At 61.1% G+C, this 25,011-nt stretch overlaps 2 protein-coding genes across 3 annotated transcripts; both read left to right on the top strand.

Annotated features, from left to right (window-relative positions):
- Positions 1–6: 6 nt before the first annotated feature.
- LOC121103125 (endosome-associated-trafficking regulator 1-like) lies at positions 7–2,293 on the top strand. Its single transcript, XM_040632202.1, has 3 exons — positions 7–53; positions 438–577; positions 1,339–2,293. The coding sequence occupies exons 1-3, from the start codon at positions 39–41 to the stop codon at positions 1,436–1,438; spliced, it is 255 nt and encodes an 84-aa protein (XP_040488136.1). The 5' UTR covers positions 7–38; the 3' UTR covers positions 1,439–2,293.
- A 1,346-nt stretch (positions 2,294–3,639) lies between these two features.
- Positions 3,640–24,136, top strand: SNAPC4 (small nuclear RNA activating complex polypeptide 4). Of its 2 annotated transcripts, XM_040632191.1 has the most exons (24): positions 3,640–3,688; positions 4,471–4,615; positions 5,376–5,422; positions 6,372–6,539; positions 6,691–6,816; positions 7,347–7,425; positions 7,799–7,880; positions 8,655–8,759; positions 8,846–8,918; positions 9,294–9,458; positions 11,947–12,094; positions 12,327–12,433; positions 12,581–12,675; positions 14,599–14,693; positions 15,663–15,742; positions 16,033–16,527; positions 17,398–17,481; positions 17,652–17,898; positions 18,328–18,398; positions 18,805–18,915; positions 19,628–19,655; positions 20,214–21,901; positions 22,988–23,112; positions 23,946–24,136. In XM_040632191.1, exons 2-23 carry the CDS (start codon positions 4,486–4,488, stop codon positions 23,102–23,104), a joined length of 4,341 nt encoding a protein of 1,446 aa, XP_040488125.1. In that variant the 5' UTR covers positions 3,640–3,688; positions 4,471–4,485; the 3' UTR covers positions 23,105–23,112; positions 23,946–24,136. The 2 variants fall into 2 exon arrangements, with proteins under 2 accessions (XP_040488125.1, XP_040488124.1); XM_040632190.1 differs by lacking the exon at positions 3,640–3,688 and having other exon boundaries at positions 3,784–4,615.
- Positions 24,137–25,011: the final 875 nt, after the last annotated feature.

Genomic DNA, 25,011 nt, shown 5'->3' with positions numbered 1-25,011 from the left:
TGAAAGCAGAAAATCACGTCCTGAAGCTGAAGCAGGAGATGAGCTTGCTCCAGGTGATTGGACAGCGCGGGCCCAAAGGCCAGGAGCCTCCCCAGCAGCGGTGGCTCCCCTGGTCGGGCAACGCCAGCTTTCCCCCCACCCAGTCCTCCTGGCCCTGTTTTTCTCTGCTCAGCGGGAGGGTGGTGGGCACGTACTGTATCGTCTGGGACGGCACGAACCCTGGCACGAACTTCCCATTTCTGTGGACGAGAGCTGGGGGCGCTCTGAAGGACGGGGGAGGCCCGGGTCCCTCAAGAGTCCCCTCGGGAGACACCCACGCGGGGCGCCAGCCCCCGTCTTACTGCCTGGGCCAATGGCTTCAGTTGGCGTCGCACTGCCTTTCAGATGCTCTCCTGTGGCAGCCGCCTAAGTGCTTTACTGCTCTTGCCCACCTGCAGGCGCAGGTCTCTAACTTCAGGCGTGAGAACGAAGCCCTGCGGTCCGGCCAGGGCGCCAGCCTGACGGTGGTGAAGCAGAACACCGACGTGGCCTTGCAGAACCTCCGTGTCGTCATGAACAACGCCCATGCCTCCATAAAGTGAGTGCGGGGGGCCGGGGGCACCTGGGCACACGATGGGGGAGGCAGAGATGGCCAGCGGGCCCGAGGCGGGGGGTTCCTTTTTTTTTTTTTTTTTTTTTTAAAGATTTTATTTATTTATTCGACAGAGATAGAGACAGCCAGCGAGAGAGGGAACACAAGCAGGGGGAGTGGGAGAGGAAGAAGGCAGGCTCCCAGCAGAGGAGCCTGATGTGGGGCTCGATCCCACAATGCCGGGATCACGCCCTGAGCCGAAGGCAGACGCCCAACCGCTGTGCCACCCAGGCGCCCCGTGGGCGGGGGGTTCCTTAGCTCGGTATTGAACCGTGACGGCACCGTGCGCAGCTGACGGGGCTCCAGGAGCAGAAGTGCACTTGATGGTGCTGTTAACCCCGAGGCCGCGCGTCGCGTGCCAGACCAGCAGGCTCTCGAACCGTCTGCGTGGTAATCACCATTTTTACCAGAGCACTGACCTCAGACAGATTAGAGTCCCGGCTCCCTCACCTGCTGAACACCTCAGTTCAGAACAGAAGGGAAGAACAGAGTTTTTCTCCCATTGTAAGAAGCAAACGAGTTTGTAGGAGACCCCCCGGAAATGGCCGCTGCTGTCGCTCCCCGTGAGCGCCCGGTCTGCCTGCCATGGGGCCGGGGCCCCCCTGGGGAAGAGCGGCGGCCACCAGATTCTGCTTTCCACTCGGGGACTGCTTTCTGCCATCTGTTGGGGCTGTCGGACAGTCGTAACATCCACGTTTCCATTTTAGGCAGCTGGTTTCTGGAGCTGAAACGTTGAATCTTGTTGCTGAAATTCTTAAATCTATAGACAGAATTTCTGAAATTAAAGATGAGGAGGAGGAGTCTTGAGAACCCTGAGGTGCTTCCAGGTCACAGCCCCGCTCGCACCCGGACATCCCTGCTCACCGGATTCGGACATGCCATTGTGTCTTTAAATACGTGGTCCTCACCGTAGTAAAGCTACGTATCATGACATGCTAATTTCATGACCCGCACACTGTGCGCAGCCCCTGCGTGAGAGCCGCACCGGCTTCTCTGCAACCCTTCTGGGGGAGCTCCCGCTACTTCACAGACTCATGCTCTATCGGAAGACGTTTCTATAAAAGCCAGTGATTTTTTGAAGTTACTAAACCTGAAAGCGCAGTTCTATAATGAGTGTTTTCCGTTGTCATTCCGGGACGTTAATCATAAGATAAGTCAGTTGCTCGTCCTTAATTTCGACAGAAGAGAAAACAGGTGAGTTGCGGTCAGTGGTTGCCTCTGCGACCTCACTTGGTGTCCCCGCTGGCTCGGCGCCACTCCTGTGGGCCCGCGGGCGGTGCCTGCCCTGGGAGACCTGAGCGCGGATGCCCCACAGGGGGCTCTGGGTCACCCAGGCGGGCTGCTGTGTATAGCCATCTAAATGCACCTGTGAGCTGTCGGGTTTGAGAAACTGCTTTGGCTGAAGGGCTGTGATACATGTTTCAAGTGGGGCTTGATACGATGAAGTTCAGAATTCAGGCATTTAGAGTGTGCAGAGCCTTCCTGTGTTAGCACGAGGCCTTCCACGGCGCCTCTCCGACTGCTTCCCCATGCAGCGAAGGCGGAACATGCACCACGTGCCTTCTTGCCTATTTTTCTGTAGATGTTATTTTTTTAAATAAATTTCCTTTTTTCCTCTTGTTCAAATTGACAGTTTTCCTGTTTAATAAATTGTAAAACTCCTATGAACTGTCCCTTTTTTTCTGACTTAACCAGGTCTTTATTAAAGCTTGAGAATCATGGTACTGTCCTTTGACTTTAGGGCATGTATCTTGTCCTAAGGAGTGATTTGTGCTGATGAAGTAAGCATTAGTGCCATGGCCTGTGGGGTCGAGGGTAGACTCGGACCATGGCTGCCTGGGCCTGGCTGCAGGGGCCTGCACACAAGAGCTTGTGTTCTGGAGTTGGACAGATTGGAATCTAGTATCGGAACATTCAATTGTGTGGCTGAATTTTTTAAAAAACATTTAAGCTGGGAAACATCACCTCATGCTCCAGCCTGTTGGTGAGAAGTGGGTTCGGGGCTCTGGCCATCTAGTAGGAAAGTGCTAGGGTGCCGTTCTTCTGCGGGTGTGCGTGCAGCGGGCAGGGGGAGAAGCCATGAAAAGCAGGACTGCAGCTTCCTGGGAGGACACCTCCAGCCACAGCCCGGCCTTCGGGTACGGCATTTTAAGGGGGTGATGGGTGCGCATCCAGGGCATCCCTGAGGTGTTGCACCTGCACTTGAGCTGGCCCTGACCTCTGCGACCTCTGCAAGGGCCTGCAGGGGCTGCGGGCGCCAGAAGGGTCTAGACAAGCAAGGAGCCGGCTGCACACGTAGGTTCTTACTGCTCTGTTCCCCGTGTATGTTTGGGGTGTTCACAGTAAGAGACTTAAGTTGTATGGACGTTCAGCTCTGCCTCTGGATTTCCAGCGCCACGCGGCTGGCCCGTTCCTCCCATGTGGCTCTCGGGGCGTCCCTTACCCCACGCCTCGGCCTGCAATCTCCGCCTGCTCTGTCCACCAGGGGAAGGCGCACTCCTGGTTTCCAGCGGACCCCGGCTCCTTCCGAGCCCCAGCCAGTAGACCCCCCACCCCGGAGACGCTCCGCACTCGGGGTGGCGCCCCCTGCTCTGCTCCAGGAGAAGCAACTGCAGGCAGGTCCCGCCCGGCCCGGGGCGCCCTCCCCCCCCCACCAAGGCCTAGAGGTGCGCGCGGGGTGTAGGGGTTGGGGGCTGGAGCGGGCTCCGGTCCTGTGCGACGCCTGCCCGGACCTGGCCGCGGCAGCACCGAGCCCTTGGCCGCTTTCCTCACTGGCTGCTTAACAACAGCCCCGGATATAGTTAACACGAGCAGAAACGAGCGAGCGAGATTCGACGATGGGGAGGTCACGCCGCGGGGCGGCGGGCGGAGGTCCAGCCCGGTCGACCACGCCCGCCCCGGCCGGCGCTCGGCAGTCCCGAGGGTGGCCGCGCGGGGGCAGCACCCACCCACCGGCCGGCCCCGTCCCGGCGTGCCCCGCGCTGCGGCCGCGGGGCGGGACTTCCGGACTCACGGCCGCCGGAAGTGAAGGGGCGGCGGCGCTGGCGGCGGGTGAGGGTAAGGGCGTCGGGGCAGTGGCCGGGGAGGGGCCCGGGGCGGGAGGAGCGGAGCGGGGGGACGGACCGCGGCGGTGGTGGCAGCCGGGCTCTCGTCCGCTTCGGCTCACTCGCGCTCGGTGTATGCGCCTAGCGCCGCGGGACCGGCTGAAGCCCGCGCGGCGGCTGCGCTGTGGGTCTGCGGCGGGGGTCCTCTGGCTGGGCGTCCGGCTCCCGGGTCCGTGCCGAGCTCCTGTGCTGTTCCTCCGCGAAGCCTCATGAACCCCCTTCTCTTCCCTCTCTACCGGCTTCGCCCTCCCAGACTCCCGCCGGCCGCCCTTGTGGATGCGGGGACCATGCCCTCAGGGGGCGTCCTTCCCGGCGCCACAGCCCTGCCAGCTGCATCCCCCGGGAGCAGGCCATGCCTGCCGCTGTGCTCCTGGGTGCAGGCTTCCCCGGGCCTTCGGCCTCGTCCTTGTCCTCTGGTGACTTAGCGACGACACCCTGCCGTGTGTGCGCTGGGTGACCGGCTGGGCGGTGGGAAGACAGGCCAGGCTCTGGGGCCATGTCGGTGCCTGTCATTCTGCCCCCTTGCTGGCCACAGCCTCGGAGCCGGCAGGCCACGTCCACATGGCTTCAGCACCCCGGAGAGCAAACAGCGTTGTTGCAGGGGTGTGGGAGGTGTCAGGTCAGGGTCGTGGGCTCTCCCGAGCAGGACCGCCCTCTGTGGTCAGGCTTCTGTCCTCCCCACTCGGGCATGCATGTGTGAAGAACGGGTCTCTGAAATCCTCTGATCTGTCCCAGTGGCAGGCAGAAGTCATGGATGTAGATGCTGAAAGAGAGAAGATAGCAAAGGAGATTGCAGAGCTCGAGAGAATTTTGGATCCCAGTTCCTCAGGCATTGGAGTGGGGGTCTCAGAGTCTGGTCTCACATTGGATTCTGATGGAGGTAAGCTTGCACAGGCCGGGGCTGGAACCCATCCATCTGCCCTCTGCAGTGCTCAGCTGCACTGACCTCTGCCTTTACTCCCCGAAGCGGCCTGTTAGCGCTTCTCCTTAGTTGGCCGGGAACCCGCTGGCTGTGCGTGAGTGTGCCGTCCCGGGAAGGTAGCGGGCTGTCCTCCTCAGGAATCGGAAGCTTCCAGAGCTCAGCTTGTCAGCTGCCACTATGCTGGACAGCTTAGAGTCACCCCCATGTGCTGTCCTCGGTGCTCCCCTGGGCCCTGAGGCCCCTCACCACAACTCTGATTGGAGGTCTGCCCAAGTGGTCAGAATCTATGAGAATCTGGGCCCTCAGGCCTCTCCCTGGCCCCAGGTGCAGCTGTGAGGCTGTTTCTCAGAGTTTTGGACTATTCCAGGGCCTGCTTTTCACCTGTAATCGGGGTCTCGGCCCTGCCCCCTCCCCTGACTAACTCTAGCACCTCCAGGATGGGGCTGGCTCCTGCAAGGCCTCCCCTCATGGTCCTGGTGCATCTTCCCTCTCTGGCTGATTCTGCCCTCGGTTCAGGGCCTGTCCTGCCTGGTTAGTGAGTAGCGCTGAGCCACTGGCTGACGGGAAGGGAAGGTCCAGTTTTGTCCTGATGCCTTTCAGCCCCTCCCCCGCCCGTGGCCTTCAGGAAACGACCCTGTGCTGCACCTGCTGGTCATCTCTTTGGCAGATGTGGGATCCTGTTGCCGGTCACCCACACAGTGTGCTTGTGTTCCCACAGATTCGCTGCCGGAGGAGGACTCAGAGGCTGCTGGTTCCCCAGGCTCGGTAACTACTGGCCTGAGCTGGCTGCGGTGCCCACCGAGACAGACACCACCCTGCCAGTGGGCCCAAGACCAAGGGGGGAGCGCTCTGAGCTCATCTCGGTTTTTCCCTGTGCTTGTTACAGAGGTGACACGTCACAAAATGTTTGTCACCAAAATTAGAATTGTTCCTAGGATAACCATTGTTCGATGCTTGGCATTTGTGCTTTCTGACTTTCCTGAGCTCCCTGTAATGGGTATGTGTCTGGGCATGACGTCACACGTGGAAGGTTTCGAGCATGCTGCCCGGTCTGTCTGTGCCTCAGTTTCCAACGTGCAGTGGAATAGTCACAGCACAAGGCAGTCCGTGTGTGTGGTTGCCCGGAGGGTGCCTGGCACATAGTCTCTCGGTCAGGCCGGTTTTTATTGCTACTTCTAACAAGATTTTCACATTTAGAATTTAGGGTTTCACATTAATTTGGAGAATTTTTACAATTTGCCTTTTGTTCTTTCCCGAACACAGTAGGTACAGAATTGATTGCGGCTTTTAACAGCTGGGTAGCCCCCCGGGCTTAGATTTACTGTGGCTCCTCACCTGACGGTTCTGTGGATTGTTCTCGGGTTTTGGTTTTGCTGGTGCTGCAGTAGCCATCCTCACACGTGTTGGGGCTTGCCATTCCCTGTCGGTGACAAGGGCACATGAGCCCGTTCTGAGCCTCGAGTTCCATAGAAGCATTTATTGTGGGAAGTGGACAGTATTTAGCTCCTCACACTTTCCCACCTAAGACATATTTCCAGATGTTTCTTTTCTCTGTCTTAAGTTGTGGAACATGCACATGTTGGACACAGTCCCACGTCAGGGTGTCTCCTGCTGGTCCAGGGACCGGACAAGAGCTCAGAGGCTCATTGTGCTACCAGGGGAGGCAGCGTCTGTGTGCCTCCTTCGTCACCTGCAGTGTCCTATCTGTAACCAGGAGGAGGAGAGGTGGGGTGAGACCAGCAATGGCGAGGACGACCCCAAGGAGAAGACCCTCCCTGAAGACCCAGAGACCTGTCTGCAGTTGAACATGGTCTACCAGGAGGTTATCCAGGAGAGGCTGGCGGAGGTCAGCCTCCTGCTGGCCCAGAACCGGGAGCAGCAGGTGGGACAGGGCCTGGCCCTAAGAACCCCCATGGCCAGACACCCCTGAATCAGGGCTTTGAGCTCTGTTTGCTCCCTGACTGCCCAGCTCCCCTTCTTCACAAAGAGTCGCTGCTGCCTGACCCCAGATGGGCCCCTTGTATCTGCCACAGGAGGAGATCATGTGTGACCTGGCAGGGTCCAAAGGCCCCAAAGTGAAGGATGGCAAGAGCCTGCCCCCGAATCTGTACATAGGGCACTTCATGAAGCCCTACTTCAAGGACAGGGTGACCGGAGTGGTGAGTAGTGGGGGCCCTGCTCTCATCAGGGAGGGCGGGGGATCAGGCAGTGTGGGAAGGGGCTGTCATCTCCACACCTGCTGTGGGTGTTGTGAATTCCCTTGGATTGTTCAGGGTTATAGTCTCCAGTCTCCTTCAAACTCTTTCCGGTTGCCAGTGGTGAAAGTCAGGGTCTCTGGCCCTGGAACATGGCAAGCTGACCTCACCTCCACAGATAAGCCCCAGGGGCATTTCCATAAGAGGTGGCACATGGGTAGGGTAGCTTGGCAGAATCATGGCGGCCTGGTAGCGAGGTCCTTTGGAGCCCCATGAGCCTGCCCCATGCCAGGTGGGTTGTGGCCCCCAGCACTCATCAGGCAGTAGCTTTGGGCCCAAGTGTCTGGTGCCAGGTCTCCCACATGGCCAAGCTGCTCGAGGAGGCCGAGGGAAAGGGCTCCAGAGTCCTCGTGGAGCGCCAGAGTGACATGCTCGGCCCGTGAGGTGAGCATACTTGGGTTCTGTCCATGGCATGACACTGTTTTGTCTGGCAGGGACCTCCTGCCAATGAAGAGACTCGGGAGAAGGCCACCCAGGGTATCAAGGCTTTCGAGGAGCTCCTGGTAACTAAGTGTAAGTGCCTGGGCCTGGGCCTGGGCCTCAGCACCGCAGCCCTGCCTCTCCCCAGACGCCCTGCTGTGGCTCTGTGGGCTCCTTCGGGCCCTGACCACTGGGACTGGCCCCTCAAAGCCACTGCCTGTCCCATGCCATGTGGGGACCACCATCCCCACAGCTCCCTGTCTGGTCTCCCTTTTCATCCCTGGATGCCCAGCCCCAGGGGCCCAGCTGTGAGCTTGGGCCAGGGCATCCTGTGCGCTGGACAGAGGGCCCTGTGTCTGCAGCCTGGCCCCTCTGCCAGCTCTGCGGTCCTGGCCTGGTCGTGTGCCCACCACTTCCTCACGTGAAAGTGGGGGAAGGCGCTACTAACGTCATTGCTTTTTGTCAGGGAAGAACTGGGAAAAGGCTTTGCTCCGAAGGTCAGTGGTGAGCGACCGCCTCCAGCGCCTGCTCCAGCCCAAGTTACTGAAGTAAGTCTGAGCACAGTCATGGATGCCAGCCTGCCTGGTGAGCGGGGGAGTCCAGGCTGCACGCTTTGTGACAGGCACGTGATGTCACCGTGTCCCCCGCTCGCAGCGGGAGAGGCGCTGATCCCTGGAACTTTCCCCCAGAGAGGCAGCTGGGCTCGAGGTCAGTCATACGGGAGCTGGGCAGGCCGCGTGGCCACATTCAGTCACGCGGCTCAGGCAGTTTCTCTGGTCTGAACGCGGACCGTTCGTGAGACCTGCTTTTTACGCTGTGCTGGGGTGACACCATGTGACCAAAGCACAGCACCTGTGGCTGGGTCAAGGGTCCAGCTGCCCATGGCCTCACGACTTGATGTGGGGGTCAGGCGGGGATGGTTTCCTCCTCCCTGGCGTCTGGAAGGGGCAGCCGCAGGCTTAAGTAGGCCCTGGCTTTGTTGCCAGGCTGCCTGCAGAGCACCCCCTGCATGCTGGGCCCAAGGCTGGCAGCTGGGACGGCGAGCCGGNNGTCGTTACTGTCTGTGACGCGGACGCAGTGACGGGAGAGGGAGTGTCGCTGCTTCCTGGGGGCAGGGAGCCGGGGCAGTGTCCTGCCTGCAGGAGACAGGCTCAGGGTCGGAGCCAGGCTCCGGTGTGTGCTCCCTGACGCGCAGCTTCATCCTGCTGAGTGACGCACATGCCTGGGTCCTCGGGGAAACGGGGCTGGCCCCAGGATGCCCACCCTACTCCTCTGGAGCGCGGCCATGACGTGGGTAATCCTGGTGTCTGCCTGCCCTGTAGGCTTGAGTACTTGGACCAGAAACGGAGTAAGGTGACAAGCGAGGCAGAGAGGCAGATGCTGGAGAAGCAGAGCAGGGAGGCGGAGAGGGAGGTCCAGGACATCCGGTGAGCTGGGTCTTACAGGGACAGCGTGGCCTGGGGAGAGGCGCGGAAGGCCCGGCATGACCCTGGCAGCCTGTCCCTTCCTCCAGGCAGCTCCCAGAGGAGGCCTTGCTGGGGAGCAGGCTAGACAGCCACGACTGGGAGAAGATTTCCAACGTTAACGTAAGTTGGGGCAACACTGGTCTGATGGTGGCTCATGGCCGTCCTGGCAGCCAAGGGCGCGGGCTGGGATCAGCAAGGTCAGATTCAGGCAGTGAGGCTGCATCCCCGGTGGCCGCCAGACCTGCCGCGAAGCCTCTGGACAGGCACGTGTCAGGCGGTGTGGAGGGGCTTCCTGGGCCTTCCCCGCTGGGGTGAGCTGCCTTTTCTGAGACGGATGAGTGTGAAGGTTCAGGCTTCGTGCTTAGAGCCAAACCCCCACTTCTGGCTGTGTGAATCCTGGCAACCTGGACGGGGACCCCACTTCTCCCCGGATGCCAAGCCACCAGCCATTGGAGAGCGACGGCTCCAGCAGGTTGGGTTTCTCTGCTGGTGCAGTTTGAGGGTGGCCGCAGTGCAGAGGAGATCCGGAAGTTCTGGCAGAACTGCGAGCACCCAAGCATCAACAAGCAGGAGTGGAGTGGACAGGAGGTGGACCAGCTGAAGGCCATCGCAGCCAAGCATGGCCACCTACAGTGGCAGAAGATCGCCAAGGAGCTGGGGGTGAGGACCGGAGAGGCCTTGGGTGCACGGCTGGAAGGCTGGGCGGGCTTGCGGTCACCATGGGCTACGTGTCCCAGCCCAACCCTGGGAGCCAGCAGATTTCTTCCTCCCGCCACTCTTGAGGGTGTGGCCCACGGGAAGAACAGCCTCTCCTCCCCTCTCTGGGCTGTCTTTGGAGGCTTCTGGCTTCTCAGCCCTTGTCTGTCTCTGAGTGCTCACCCGCCTTCCTCCTCCCTCCTAAGGCCTGTCTTTGGCTTCCTTCTGGATCCTTCCTTGTTTCCATCAAGCTCAGGTGTCGGTTCTGATGGGTTTTGAGGGGAACGCTCTTCCCGGTTTCCTCTGGGCTCTTGTTTCTGAGGTGAGGACCAAGGGCTTCCCGCAGCCTCTGCGCCCTGAAGGTGCTGAAGGCTCGCCTCTCAGAACAGCTCACGTGAACTAGGACTCTCGCTGCCTCTGCGGACCTTAGTTTGTGTAGGGAGGTGCTTTTCGTCTTTACGTGATTAGGTGTCTCAGGAGTCCTCTGTGTCGTGCTCTGGTGTGAATGTCACTGGTTCATGGCCTGAGAGAGTGATGAGTAAAGTCCCCGTGTTTGGGTTCATCACTCCCGCAGACGGACACGATCACCACAGACTGAACTAAACTTAATTGAAGCCACGCAGAGACCAGCGGAGACCCCGGGGTGGCACATGGTCTGCTGTCCTGCCGAGCTCGGTCTGTAGAGCCGGGCTTTTAAAGTCGTTGTTAGTCTTCCTTTTCTCAGTTTCTTGGGTTTTATTTAGGATTTTGGTTTAGAGCAGTTTTGCTTCTCAGTAAAACTGAGAGGAAGATGTGGAGACTCCCCCCCCCCCCCCCCCCCCCCCCCCCCCCGTCATCATCTCTTACCCGAACGATGCTCTGTTCAACCAAGGACGGATCTGTGCTGACGCCACCGGCGCCCAGAGCCGCCCGTGGACGTCCGGACTGTCCTGCTGCTGGGGTGGCCTGTGTGGGCTTGGACCGTGCGCGGGGACACGTGTCCGCAGGGCGGCCTCCACCGCTGTGCCTCTTCTAGGACGTCCTGGAGCCGGGGTCCTGCCGTGTCCGGCCCGTCCCGACGGCTTCCTCCTCTCAGGAATGGAGGTTCTTCCCGGCCTTTTCCCGCCTGCCCGCTCGTTTCCTTTTAACACTAATAACACCCGTTGTCTGGATGGACCTCACTTTGTCCCTCCGCCTGCTGAGGGCGTCTCGGTGGCTTCCAGGGTTTGGCAGCTGTTGGAGGTGCTGTTAACATCTGTGCCCCGGTGTTTGTGCGGATGTGTTTTTCAGCTCCTTTGGGTCATACGCTGCGAGGATGTTTGGTTTTGTCCTACAGAGTGGCTGCCCCATGCTGTGCACCCCCGGCCATGAATGGGGGTCCCACTGCCCACGTCCTCACCAGCGTGTGGTGGTGTCAGGCTCCAGACTCGGGCTGTTCTCACAGGCGTGTGGTGGTGTCGCACGCGCTTCTGCTTCTCCGCGACGGCATACACGTGGTGCTTTAGTTCTCATCTGCGTGTCGTTTTTGGCCAAGTGTCTGTGGAGGTTTTTGGTTTATCTTTAATCAGATTGTTTTCTTGCTCAGTTTTAAAGAACGTCTTGTGTATTTGGAATAACAGGCTTTTAACAGACGTGTCTCAGGAGTGTGTTCTCCTGTCTGTGGCTTATCTTCTCGTTCTGCTGGCGTTGTCTTCCACTGAGCAGGTCTCAGTCTTAGCAAAGTCCCGCTGACCCATTCTTTCACGGAACATGCTTTTGGTGTCGTGTCTTAAAAGACATCACCAAACCCAAACCTCATAGGCGTGCAGACTGCATGCGTCCAACCACACGTTTTCTGTAACTCAAGGATTTTCTTTAGGATAAAGGAGAGTTCAGATCACGTTAATTAGCTTGGGGGGAAATACTTTTCCGTCGGGGATGAGTGAGGGGACAGGCTCGGGCAGCCACGTCTGCTGTGGAGACTGGTGGTTTATGTGTGGAGCCGGAGCTCGGATGGAAGCCCGGATACAGTCACTCTGGAGCTCTGCCTGGGACGGCGTCCCCAGAGCTGGGGGTGCCACACCAAGGACTGACCCCCCCAACACCCAGGCACCTGTCAGCTGCCCTCGACGGAGGCCTCAGAGAGACCAGTTGGAGCCCCAGACTTAGGGCAGCAGTGCAGCCCCCACGTCGTCAGAGCCGCGTGCTCTGCAGGGAGGTTCCTCCCATAGGCCGCTGGGCTGGTGTTTCCCATTGAGTCCAGCGTCGCTTTGGGGTTACGTAAATGCAGCGTTACGGATTTTTCTGGACACGCTGTGTGTCTGTGAATGTGCAAGCTGGTGCTTCGTGGTCCTCTTCCCGTCAGGCTCTGCACTGTCCCTGCAGGGTCTGGTGGGAGTAACTAGGTCATGGGTTCACAGCACCCTGGCCGTCACTCTGCGGGGGGTGCACACCCAGCGACACCCACTTTGCTTTGGTTTTGGGGCTCGGGAAGACCAACCGCAGCGCCTTCCAGTGTCTGCAGAAGTACCAGCAGCACAACAAGGCTCTGAAGCGCAAGGAGTGGACACGGGAGGAGGACCGCCTGCTCACCCAGCTCGTGCAGGAGATGCGCGTCGGCAGCCACATCCCCTATCGGAGAAGTGAGTGTCCGCGTGGGCCCTGCCGCCTGTGCCCCTGCTGTGGCTCGCGGGCCCCCGGACCTGAGGCCCCTCACGGGCGCAGGCAGCTCAGTCTGCCAGGCTTGAGGGGCTGGAGGGGGACATCCTGGGTCACCTAGCCCCCGCACTCCACGGCCCAGTGACCTCGTGACCAGGGCAGCCCCAGCTGAGTGACCCCGGGAGCGCGGTGCCCATCAGGCCCCTCTGTCCACAGTTGTCTACTACATGGAAGGCAGAGACTCCATGCAGCTCATTTATCGGTGGACCAAGAGCTTGGACCCCGGCCTAAAGAAGGGGTACTGGGCCCCAGAGGAAGATGCGGTGAGCGGACGGCCGTGGAGGCCGAGGAGGCTGTCTTCCGGCATGGGAGCCAAGGCGCCCACCATCCCTTCTGAAATGGACTGATGTGAGCTGGGGAGCTTACAGTTGCCTGGAGAGGCCTTACCTGTTTGTTATCCTTTCCTGCAGAAGTTGCTTCGAGCAGTTGCCAAATACGGGGAGCAGGATTGGTTTAAAATCCGGGAAGAGGTGCCAGGTAGGAGCGATGCCCAGTGCCGAGATCGGTGAGTTGGACCTCGCTGGGTGAGGGAGGCCTTGCGGGGGTCACTTCCGGGTAGGCCGGAGGGTGGGCGAGCCACCTGCAGCCCCGGGTGGTGTGCTGGTGGAGGCTGGGGTGGCCCTGGGAGCCCTGCATACCAGGGGTGACCGGTCGGGAAGCAGGATGCTTGTTGGTTTTTTTCAAAGGAGTCTTTTGTACGGGCTTAAGCTGAGGTGGCCCAGGGGTCGTTTGCCTGACCCTGGTGCTTGAATTCCTCTTCCAGACCCCTGGCGGCAGGGTCTTTGGAAGGCCGCTTTGGCAACCTCCTTTTCTCAGCCTTTTTTTTTTTAACGGTTCATAACGACATAATCTGTGTGCCGTACAACATGTTTGTGTTGAAGCGTGTGGTTCTGGGGGTTACTGTCGTCGGTGAGCTGTGCAGCCAGCACCCCAGGCAGCTTCAGAACATTGTGACCACCCCCCAGAGAAACGCCGTTTCCCAACAACAACAGACAATTGAGGAAAGGGGCCAGGGCTCGAATAGACGTTTCTCCAGAGAGTGCACGAGACTGTGCTCGGTGTCGTTAGCGGTCGCAGGGGCAGAGGTCAGAGCAGCAGTGAGATGCCACTTCAGGCGCAAGGGCCGGTAGTTTTAAGACCGCGCAGAAGGGCAGGTGTTGACGAGGGTGTGGAGTGGGCGTGGTGCGGGGCCGCGGAAGACCGTGTGGCATGTCCTCGTCCTGGACTTTCGCCGCACGCCGCAGGAACTGGAAGCCGGGCCTCACACGGGCCCCTGCTCGCATGTGGTCATAGCCGTGCTGGTCCCGGTGGCCACACGGTGGAAACAGAGTGTCTGTCAGTGGAGGAACAGATTAACCTCAAAAGTCGTTCTTAAGCTGGATGGACAGTAGAGTACCGTTCAGCCTTAATGACGAAATCCCAGGGTGTCTGGTTGGCGTGGTCGGTGGAGCGTGCAACTCTTTTTTTTTTAAATATAGATTTTATTTATTTATTTGACAGAGCACAAGCCGGGGGAGTGGCAGGCAGAGGGAGAGGGAGAAGCAGGCTCCCACTGAGCAGGGAGCCTGATGTGGGGCTCGATCCCAGGACCCCGGGATCACGACCCTGAGCCAAAGGTAGACACTTAACCAACTGAGCCACCCAGGTGCCCCTGGTGCGTGCAGCTCTTGATCTCGGGGCCATGGGTTCGAGCTCCACATTGGGTGTAGAGAGGACTAAAAAGATAAGCAGATGAAGTCCTGACACACTCCCCCCAGTGGGTGCGCCTTGGCAGTGTGAGCGTGAGTGCGCGAGCGTCAGTGGGCGGGCACAGTGGGTGCTCTGGGATGTGCGCCTGTGAGTGGGGTTTTCTGGGCAGTGGAGATGCCCTGGTTTCCCGCAGTGGCGGCCCCGCCCTGTGCCCCCGGGGAGGGGGGGGTCTCCGGGAGCTCCGCGCCCTCAGCAGCACCGTGAATCCTGGCTCCTGCTGGCGTGGGGCGTGAGGTGACATCTCAGTGGCTTCCGTCCGCTGCTCCCTGACGGCTCCTGGGGTTGCGCGTCTTTGTGTGTTGGCCGGCCCTTTGCACGTCGTCTCCGGAGAAACGTGTGTCGCGCACCCAGTTAGAAAACCGGTTGTCTGTGTCACGGGTTTGTGTGAGTTGGTATGTGTTCGGCTACGAGCCCCTTATCCGAGGCCGCGTCTGCCCGTCTTTCTCAATGGCGTCCTGCAAGACACATTGAAAAGGTTTTAATTTTGATGAAATCAGTTAGCCTGTATTTTCCGTTTGTCTTCTGAGCTTTTGGTTCCGGGTCTCGGGAGCCCTTGCCAGCGCGGGGACGACCGCAGGCACGGGGACGGCCGTGGGCGTGCGGACGGCCACGGGTGCAGGGACGGCTGCGGGCAGGCGTTCTGGCACCTGAAACGCCCCCGTGTCCCTGCCGCTTTCAGGTACCTCAGACGGCTGCACTTCAGCCTGAAAAAGGGACGATGGAACGCAAGCGAAGAGGGGAAGCTGCTTGAGCTGATTGAGAAGTACGGTGTGGGTGAGTCCTGGGCCTCCAGGAGGCACGGCTCACAGCGACCCCAGCCGCCTCCCTGTCCTCAGCTTCTCCCCGGCTCAGCGGGCAGTGGCTTTTCCCCCTTGCGCACTGACGCGCGGTCGGGATGGAAAGTTCAGGAGCACTGTCACTCCACTCCTCTCCTGGAGACAGCTGCTGCCGGCCACGCGCACCTGCCCGGCCCGCTCTCTGGGCCTGTTTCTAGGGCAGCTTTTTAAAGTCGAGTCACTCAGTGTGAGTTCACAGAGTCCGCTGTTTTCCACTTTATGACGTAGCGTTCTGTTGTCCGTTGTGTCTTCTGTCTTTATGTGTTCTGTGTCTTCCCACTCTTGTCCACGGTCACGTGCTGTTTCCCTGAGCAAGAGCACAGACTTCCTCAGTGGCCCATCTGTTGGCGAACATTTCTGTTGTTTTTCACTTCTGCCCCCTAGCTGGAATGAGCCGAGGGCTCGGTCACTGCTTCTGCTTGTCTGTCCCCTGCAGCATCTGCTCAGGAACAGATGCTGGACGCGCTGTGGCCGAGTGTAAGCGTCTGCAGCCGAGTGTAAGCGTCTGCAGCGTCCTGACTGGCGTGGAGTCACACTGCCCTAAAAACAAGGCACCAGTGTCCTCCCGCCTGCACTGTCGGGAAGAGAGAACAGATAATTTGCAGTGTTTGATATAGAAGCCGGCTGTGGCAGATATGCAGGGGCTGTTTTTACAGCCGTTTTTTTCCGTCTCGGTTGTGTGTTGTCTAGCATTTTGCTGAAGTGCCAATTCTCCGTTGAGAATGGAGCCCCACTCATCACCGATCTGCTCCGACATGGGGAGCGGCGTGCAGCGGCGCGCACGTGCTGGCGGACGCAGGTCTTCTACAGGAGACGGCGCGTCTGCGAGAGGAGCCTCTCGTTCAAGCCGGTAAACGTGTCGTCAAGGACAGTGGGAAGCAGCTTCCATGTTGTTTTGCTTTTGTAGGTCACTGGGCAAAAATAGCTTCTGAACTACCCCATCGGACGGGCTCCCAGTGTCTGAGCAAGTGGAAGATCATGGTCAGGGTGAGGCTTTACCAAGTCAGTCCGAAGGCCCTGTCGTCCGTGGGACCAGTGTCGGCGCCGGGCAGGGGGAGAGGGAGGGACATCTGGTTTCTGGCCCTGGCATCTCTTCTTCCCGGAAGCCATGGGCAGAGAGCCCCAGCCTCTCCGACAGCTGCTGTCACCTCAGAGCAGTCGGGGGGTGCGTCGTGCTCCCAGCATGCCATGTCCAAGTCTCCCCAAAGGGCTGGCCTGCCTGCCTGTTGTCTCTGGCCCCCGGGCAGCCAAGGCCTCCAAGTAGCACTTCCCCACAGAAGAAGCAGAGTCGGGGGAGGAGGCGGCGGCGGCCCCTTCGCAGCGTGCGGTGGAGCTCTAGCAGCGGGGACAGCAGCAGCGGGGACAGTGGTGGCGAGGGAGGAGGCGGCAGCAGCAGCAGCAGCAGCGACAGTGAGGACTCAGAGCCAGAGGAAGCCCCGGAGGCCCGGGCGGGTGGCCAGACGCTGCCGTCAGCACCGCATGCCGTGCCGGACATGGACCTGTGGGTGCCGGCCAGGCAGAGCACCGGTGAGCCGTGTGGAGGGGGAGCCCAGGGCTGGCCAGGACGCCGTGCTGCCTCCCCCAGCCCTCCCAGGGGCTCCAGCGAGGCTCAGGATGGCGGCAGAGCCGCTCACCCCACGGCCTCAGCTCCCACGGAGGAGGTGGGCCAGGCGGACACTTCCTCCAGGATCCACAGCACCAGCGCAAGAGGCGTTGGGCACCCAGACTCGGCAGACACTCGCCTCTCAAGCTCCGAGGAGCCAGCAGATAAGGTAGGCCACAGACCCCGGTGCACCCCACATTGCTGCCCGGGGGTCACCAGAGCTGGTGCTGAGACACAGCAGGCCGGCCTGAGCTCGCGTCGGCAGCGTTCCTGGGTTCAGCAGAGCAGATACCCGTCCTGGCTTGATAGAGTGTTCGTTTCTGGGCTCTCAGGACAATCACGTCCAGAGCAGCAGCCTCTGTTTCGCCTCTGGTTTGCTCTAAAGCCGTGCAGGAGAGCTGCTGAGGGGACTGTTGGGTGGGCACTTGGACTTGGAGCCATTTCTGACCCGTCTGTCCCAAAGTGGGGGCGGGGCAGGGGATAGCAAGCAGGAGGGTGTCCTCCTGGCTTGCAGAAGTCCAGACACCTGTCCTGTGCAGGGTCCCACTGTCCACCTGCATGGGTCCGCCTTGCCTCGTGTGTGCCTGTCCCAGTCGGCGTCCAAGGTGTCAGGTTCCTGGCTGCCTGCCTGGTCTGGCTGCGTGCGGACTTGGGTGAACAGGCTGGCGTGTCCTAGAGGAGGCCAAGACTCCACTCTGTGGCACCTGAGGGGACAGCGGGCTGTCCAGGCAGCCGGGCAGAGCACACGCGCCAGCTCCTGTGCTGTGGCTTCTCTGCCACTTCTGTAACTGTCAGGCCCCTGTGGTGCCATCGGCTGGGGGTCCAGCTGGGGGAACCAGCGCACTCTGCTAGTGCTGGCTGCGGCCGAGCCAGGCCGGCATGTGGGTGCCAGGCCTTAGGGACCCGGCCGAGGCCACCACGCTTCAGAGCGCTTCCCACCACCCTGCGTTGGGATCTGGGCACAGGGGTGTGCGTGCTGCCCCTGCAGGCCCTGTGCCAGGGCTCCCCACGTGTCAGCCTCACACCATCTTTTCGTTAGAGTGGGAGTCGTCTGCTGAAGGTGCCGCTGGAGACCGTGCTGCAGGTGCTCAGGACCAACACAGCTCGCCGGCGCCAGATGCTGGTAGGAGCCGGCCCCCGGTCGCTCCCCACCACAGCCCCCACCGCCACTGCCCGGTCAGCCTGGGCCCCCTCCCCAGTATAGGGAAGGAGTGGAGGGTGGTGGGGGTGGGCCATGGGCAGACCTGAGCCAAGCCTGGCTGGGAAGCCCAGGTGTCTTTCTTCCTTACACAGAAGGAGAAACTGAGGCAGCCGTGCCTGCTTGGCTCATCTCTGGGGGCCAGCCCCAATGACAGTGGTGTGGCCGGGCCCCGTGTACGGCAGCTGTGGCATAGGACGATCAGGAAGCGGCAGCGCTGGCGGGGACACGCCCTGCAGAGAAGGCTCCTTGAGCGCCAGCTTCTGATGGCCATGAGCCCGTGGGTGGGTGACATCGTCCTGCCCTGCACCCCCCGGAGGCCTGCTGCAGTGCACACCCGAGGTACTGCCCCAGGGCTCCTTTGAGAGCCTCCTGTGGGGCCCAGGGTGGGGGAGACACACAGGGCAGATACAGGGTGACCCGAGGGGCCCGTGTGCCCACCTCATCTTTCTAGAAAACATCCCCTTGGAGGGCTGGTTGGGTTTTGCCTCTGACCTGCTTAGCACATGGGGGACGGTCTGGGAATGCCCAGCCATTTGGGCCTGAGCAAGGGTCTTCTCGGGGCTCCGGTGGGCGGTGCCCACGTGCGGGTTTCTGGAGAGCTGGTTGAGTTCACGGGAGGAGGTCTCCGAAGGCCAGTCAGGGCCAGCCTGGCCTCTGGGCTCCTGCGCACCCTTCTGGCTGAGCGTGGTGACAGATGGGTGAGGGGTTCTTTGGGGCTTCAAGGAGAGGGGCCTTGGTAACCGCGTGTATGTACCCGTGTCCCCTCAGCCGATGCCATCAGGAAGCAGCTCAAGGACGCCCGGCTGGCCAGCACGCCTGTGTTCACCCTCTTTATCCAGGTGAGAAGCCCCGTAAGGCAGAGCTTTTCTGTTTTATGCTTGGTTTTCCTTGGGTGGAGATGGATGCAGTTCTTGAATGCTAACTTCCTGAAGTTCCAGACCACAGGAAAGGGTCTTTCAGTGGTCTTTGATGCTTAGCAGGCCAGGCACCGTGGAAGGGGCAGCCCTGTCCCTGCCACCATCAGGTGAATCCTATCCTGAGGAGGGACGGGGGAAGGAGACCCCGGCCCAGTGGGAGCTCTGGGCCGATGTCCCCAGGCCCTGAGGCCAGTTGGGGGCTGAGCGAAGGGGTCGTAGCCTTGAGGAGCTGTGCGGGGCTCCGGACCTGCCCCGGGAGCAGCGGTCAGAGCTGGCTCAAGTTCCTCACACACACCCTTGTCATCTCGGTCCTGGACACATCTCTCAGCTGTTCCAGATCGATACTGCTGGCTGCATGGAGGTCGTTCGAGAGAGGAAGGCTCAGACCCCTGCCCTGCTCCAGACTGGCACTCGGGACCCGCCGCCTGGGCTCCTCCAGGTGAGGAGTAGGGGGTGAGCACTGGGTGGGGGCTCACCTGGCTTCCACCACCCCACCCTCCCTTTCCTGACGCGGCAGGGCCAGTGCTGGGGTGGGCAGCAGCTATCCAGCTGAGGAGTAAGAGACAGGAGGCATTCCCGGGTTCCCTAGAGGCTGGGCCAGCCCCTGAGTGCAACCCTGCTGGCTCTTGGTCCCCTCACGGCAACCCTTCTAGGAGGTGTCTGCTTGTCTGCTTGAGCCCTGAGGGCTTCACGACACATCCAGGGGGGCAGAGCCAGAGCTGGTACTGTGCTATCCCTGCATGGGGGCCTCCAAGCCCTTGGGTATCTATTGCCCTGGGTATTGGCCCTGCTGAGGTGGGATGCCAGGTGTGGGGTCCGTCAGTGAGAGGTCGTGTTCCTGCGTCCAGTCACAACTGAAAAGAATGACAGAATGACCAGGGTGGCCCGTGGTGCCCCATCCAGGCCTCAGAGCCCCCGAGTCCTGTCTGGAGAGCCAGGTTCCTGCCTCTCCCTCAAACCCCACACAGCCCTGACCCCACTGTGATGAGCTCACCCCGTAAGAGGATGTGGGGAGGGAGGGAGGCAAGCAGGCCCTGGTGCTTGGGGCCCTGCTCCCACTGCAGGTGAGGGCAGAAGGAAGGCCTTGCTGCAGGTAGAGAAGTGGGTCTGGGCCTTCAGACTTCCCTGAAGTGCTTGCTCTTGTTTTTCAGATGTCTTCGAGGACGCAGAACAGCACAGGTACAGTTTGTCTCTCCCTGTGTCTTGACCGTCTAACCAAGTGGGAGAGCGGCGTTGAATTTTGGGCTCTGAGCAGCATAGCTGTGGCCCTGGTGACTGGCCTTGCCCGAATCCCATGGCAGGGACAGTAGCGTGGCTGGTGGGAGCAGGCAGTCGTAGCTCCTCGGGCTCCTACCTGCCCTGTGTGTAAGCCAACCCCGGGCATCCAGGAGGGCCTCTGCTGCTGGCTGCCACCAGCCTCCCCACACCAGCAGCATCGTGCGAGGGTCTGGGGACCTGGGAGACCATGCGGGGAGGGTGGTGGTTGTTTTGAAGGTATTGAAGGTGGGGTGCTGGTGTGCGGTGCGGACCGGCTGGTATCCGGAGGGCCCTGCTGTCCTGGCCACAGCAAGAGCTCGGGGAGGTCTGGGACGTGCAGATCAGATGCCAAGGCTCCTGCTCCCTACTCCCGGCACCCACCTACCCTCCAGGAGGGCCCTCTGACGGGACATGGGGGAGGTCTCTCTCCGGTCCGCATGCATGGAGCTCATCCGCACGTGTGTTTTGTCTTTCCTGCAGGCCGCAGCTTCCAGAACCTGCCAGTGCGAGAAGCTGCAAATCAGAGCAGCGGCCACAGAGGGAGCAGGGGGTTACAGCCCTGTCATTCCGAGTCCCGTCCACAGGCGCCCCCGCCAGCTCCGTGTGGCCCCCGGCCCAAGCCCAAGACCGTCTCCGAGCTGCTCCGGGAGAAGAGGCTTCGGGAGGCCCGGGCCAGGAAGGCCGCCCCAGGCACCGTGGCTCTCCCGCCACAGCTGCTGCTCTCCTCACCACTGATCCTCCAGCCCCATCTACCGCAGGCCTCCCCCACCCCCTCAGCCTCGGGCCCAGCTGCCACAGCCACGGCGCTCTCTGGGCCTGGGATCCCTGCAGCGACGGGGCTGAGTACTTCAGCCAAGGATGAGAGGCCCTCTACCCTGCCAGTCTTGGCCCGCGCCCTGACCTCCACGGAGGCTCCTGCTGCCTCCACAGCTCTGGTTCCCAGCCAGGTCCTTGTGAGCGGCCATCAGGGTGGCCTGGGGCAGTCTCAGGCCCCTGCTGCGTCCCGGAAGCAGGGCCTGCCTGAGGCACCACTCTTTCTCCCTGCAGCCCCCAGCCCCGTTCAGCTGCCTGTCCAGCCCCTCAGCCTGACACCAGCTCTGGGAATGCACAAGGGTGGGGCACACGTGGTAGCCAGCACCCCTCTGCCTGTCACCTGGGTGCTCACAGCCCAGGGGCTGCTCCCTGTGCCAGCTGTGGTGGGCCTTCCTGGGCCAGCAGGGACCTCTGACCCCAAGGGACTGTCGGTGACCCTACCGCCCTCCCTGCCTGGGATGCAGGTAGGCCAGGGCCCCAAGCCCCCTGGGCTAAGCCACCCTTGGCAGCCCCCGGCCAACATGGACACAGACTCAGATCCTCCTTCCAGGACAGATTTCTCGACCCTTCCGATGCTCTGCCCATCCCAAATTTCTGTGGAAGTGGGCAGTGACGTAGCCCTTGCCCCTGGGGGACCTCCCTTCCCTGGAGGGGCCCAAGTGGCCAGCGAAATCTCTGTGCCCAGGATACCCTCCCAGGCCACCCTTCTGGCTGACCACCCTGAAGCAAAACCCCCCTGGTCCAGCCAGCCACCTCTGCAAGCTGACACTGACCCTGGGAGTGGCCCAGGAGGGACACCAGGGTCCCCAGGATCAGGGGGACTCACAGGGCCTCTGAGTCTGGAGAGGCCACCCCCACCCCGGCCTGGGCCTGAGAGGTGTGCCCTGGACCTGGACCTCCTGTCTCAGGAGAGTGAGGCGGCCGTGCGGGAGTGGCTGAGGGGACAGCAGGGGGTGTGCGTGCCCCCACTAGGGAGCAGGCTACCCTACCAGCCCCCCGCCCTGTGCAGCCTGCGGGCCCTGTCCGGACTCCTGCTCCACAAGAAGGCCTTGGAGCAGAGAGCCACCTCCCTTGTGCCCTGCGGGGCCGCCGGAGCCCTGCAGGCCTTGCTGGGACAGGTGCAGAGGCAGCTCCAGGACAGCCCGGCCTACCTGCTGCTGAAGGCACGGTTCCTGGCAGCCTTCACCCTGCCCGCGCTCCTGGCCACCCTGTCTCCCCATGGTGTCCCCACTACTCTGTCAGTGACCACAAGGGCTGACCCCGAGAGCGAGGATGACCTGGAGGAGGTGGAGCTTGTGGGTGACTGCTCCACAAGCGGTCTTCAGGCGCGGCCGGCGGCCACCATCCCCGTTCAGGTAGGTGGCCGTGGGCACAGAGCCCCCGCACCGTCTGCAGCGTCCCCACCCAGCTGTGGATGGGAGTTCCAGCCAGTGGGGCTGGCCCGCTGGTTGCGGAGGAGGAGGAAGCTGGCTCCAGGCCTGCTCAGTCTGTGTGGATGTGGCTCTCCCTTGAGGCCGGTGTGGAAAACAGAGGAAGGAACCTCTACAGTCACGAAGCCCCTTGGTCCCTCTTGTGGCCACCGCCACGGCCACGCGGCCTTGCCTGAGCGGGAATGGGTGATCTCAGGCCCCGTGCACCCCACACACACTCCTGCATTGGGGCATCAGCTCCGCGGAGGTGGCCCTGAATTTGTCCCTGCGCGTCTGGGAACACCGATTCTTCCAGCTGTCAGCTGGTATCATGGACCCCAGAAGAGCTTTCTGAGCCATGGAGGCAATACCACTTTCCTGATTCCCTGGCAAGAAGCCAGATATAAACACACAGGAAGGTGTCCCCATGTCCTCTGGCTGTGTGCCCTCATGGAGCTCCCAGCAAGTTGTCCTCTGACCCTGCTCCTGAGGCCAGCAGGAGAGCCGGGCCACCACATTGTGTGCCATGTCAGGGAGACTGTAGGGTCTCCTGCAGGTGGTGGCCATTCCCCAGCTGGGACTCGTCTTTGCGCTGGAAGGACAGCAGAGGCAGTGTTTGTGGCTCGGGGCTGGGGCAGGGAAGAGCTTCCTGTCCCCTGTCCTGTGTGTAGTCTCTCCACTGTCACCCACCTGTGTTCCTCGGCCACTTCCCTGCCAGCCTGGCTGGGAGAACCAGGACACAGGAGGCTGGCTCTCCAGCATCACCAAGGGAATCAGAGTCCCCAAGTGGGATTGGGGGGCGGGTGGCAGGGATGCCAGACCCTCGTGTGGCCGGGTCTCCACTGCTAGGCCCTCAGTTCGTCTGTAAGCCACAGTGTCTCTGCAGGGACAGGTTTGGGGAGCTGCCTGTCCCTGCCGCCGTGGTGTCGGGACACAACTTCCTCCCTGGCACGACTCCTCACTGTCCCCACTTCTCCTGCCTGTTCTGCGGGGGAGTTCCTCTTGTCCCACTCTGCCTGGGTTTTGTTTCAGGGAGCCCCAGACCCTGGGCAGGGCTCTGCCTCCTCCTGCCTAGACGGTTCTGACAGCCTGGATGTGCTGAGAACCCGGCATGCCTGTCACACCCGGAAGAGGCGGCGGCTGGTGTGAGCAGTAGGGTAAGCGTGGGTCTTCCCAGTGGCTCTGCTCTGGGCATGTGGGAGCCACCAGCTGTCCAGATGCAGGGCAGGCAAGCCGTTAGGAGCTCCGTCAAGTGTGACAGTGTTAGATGGGGTGTGGGTGTATATAGGCCCCTGGGGGCAGGCCCAGGGTTGTGGAGGCCCCCGGGGGGGCATCTAATCCCCCTCCCCCAGCTGTAGTCTCACCCACTGGGTTCCACACCCCAGGCTCTGGTACTTCTTGCTAGCACACATGTGCCTTAGGGCCTTTGCACGGCTGTGCTCTCTGCCTGGCTTCCTTCCCCTCTGGAAGGCTCGTTTCCCTTTTCCTAATCACATCCCTGCTGGGTGGCCAGCTCCTCAGAGATGCGGTCCCTGACTGTTTTGTCGCAGCGCCCGTCTGTCTTGACGGCCTTCCCCCCTCTGCGCCTGACACGGTCTGGGCGTTTGTTTGTCACCCGTGCCATGGGCGTGCACCCTACGGGTAGTAACATGCTTTTTGCTGCTGGGGCTTGAGTGCGCAGGCAGCACGCACCAAGTAGAGTCTCAGCATGGATTAGTTGAGTTCATGGGGTGGAGATTCCATGGGCAGAAGGACGTCCAGGTTCTCTGAGCACAGCGGGGCGGGGGGGGTGTCCCACTGGAAGCCCACCCAGGCTCTAGCCCACCCTCAACATGGCCCCCGCATGGGCTGCAGGTGGGCAGCCAACCTGGTTCTGCTGTGCCCTCAAAGGGGGCATGGTGCCACCTTTGGTTCCTGCCCTACAGCACCGCCTGTGGGGTCTGGCTGGGGGTCTGGGCGTCCCCACCGTCAGGGCATCTTTGCGTTCTAGGAGGCAGGAGCCGTGCTGGACCCTGGTGAGCCCACCTGCCCGGAGAGGCCCGCACCGACCCGGAGAAAGCAGCCAAAGCAGCTGGAGGTTGGGGGAGGCTCTGCCAGCAGGGACTGACACCACAGGGGCTTGGCTGGGCCTCAGGCACAAATTGGGATTTTGAAGGAATAAAGGAATGGCTTATTTTTTTATTAGGAGGCAAGCTGCCAGGCTCTTGTGATGTCACTCTGAGAGACTGGATAGTGTGCAGAGGGTCGGGGCCTCCTCTGGTCGCGGCGGGAGCCAGCTGGCTGGGCCCTGAGGTCTGAGGGGCCCCCTGAACCCCAGGCCTCAGTGTTGGGCGTGGGGTCCCCTTTCCACAAGACGCATTTATGGCTTGGACCAAGTGGCCTGTCGCGAGCTCCTAGGTGGCCACTGGTCTTGGTGCAGCCATGGGGACTGGGGTGGACCTGGCTTGCTGCCTGCCCGACCACACTGCCGACCCAGATGGGTGCGTGGAAGCAGCGGCAGCCTGGCTGCCCACAAGTCGTGCAGCGGCCCCAGGCCAGCGCCGCCTTCCTCCTGAGCGCTGCTTCTTGGCAGGAGGCCAAGCCCCAGCGCCCTCCACGGCTCTGTCTGAGGGACGCTCAGCCTTGGTTTTAGTGTGTAGCCTTTGAGGCACTTGGTTCTAGAGGCTTCGTGCCCATGTCCTCCGTGCGTGATCCTTCCCCAGGGCGCCCCGTCCGCCGCGCCCTCTGGGGACTGACCCACCCTCATGCAGCCTTGTGAACGTGCTTTCACTTTTTAGTTTGTGTCCAGTGCTTTTTTGGTTCATTTCTACTTTTCCTGGGGTTTTTTTTGGACCTGTGGTTATTTAGAGGTTTCTATTTAATTTTCAAATATTTAGGGATTTTCCAGTTAGCTTTTTGTTACGGATTTCTAGTTTCTGATACAGAGAACATCATGTGTCTCTCGTTGAATTTTTATGAACACGCACCGTGAGGGAGACACCTTTTATTAGCTTTATTTTGCAAAGCAGGGAGGCACCAGTGGTCGCAGCTCCATCAAGGGCCCAGAACTGGCTGCT

This window comes from Ursus maritimus, unplaced genomic scaffold (assembly GCF_017311325.1).
Source record: "Ursus maritimus isolate PB19 unplaced genomic scaffold, ASM1731132v1 scaffold_17, whole genome shotgun sequence".
NCBI classification, from domain to species: Eukaryota; Metazoa; Chordata; class Mammalia; order Carnivora; family Ursidae; genus Ursus; species Ursus maritimus.
Note: the sequence above shows the minus strand (reverse complement) of the source record. Positions and strands in the feature narration are given on the sequence as shown.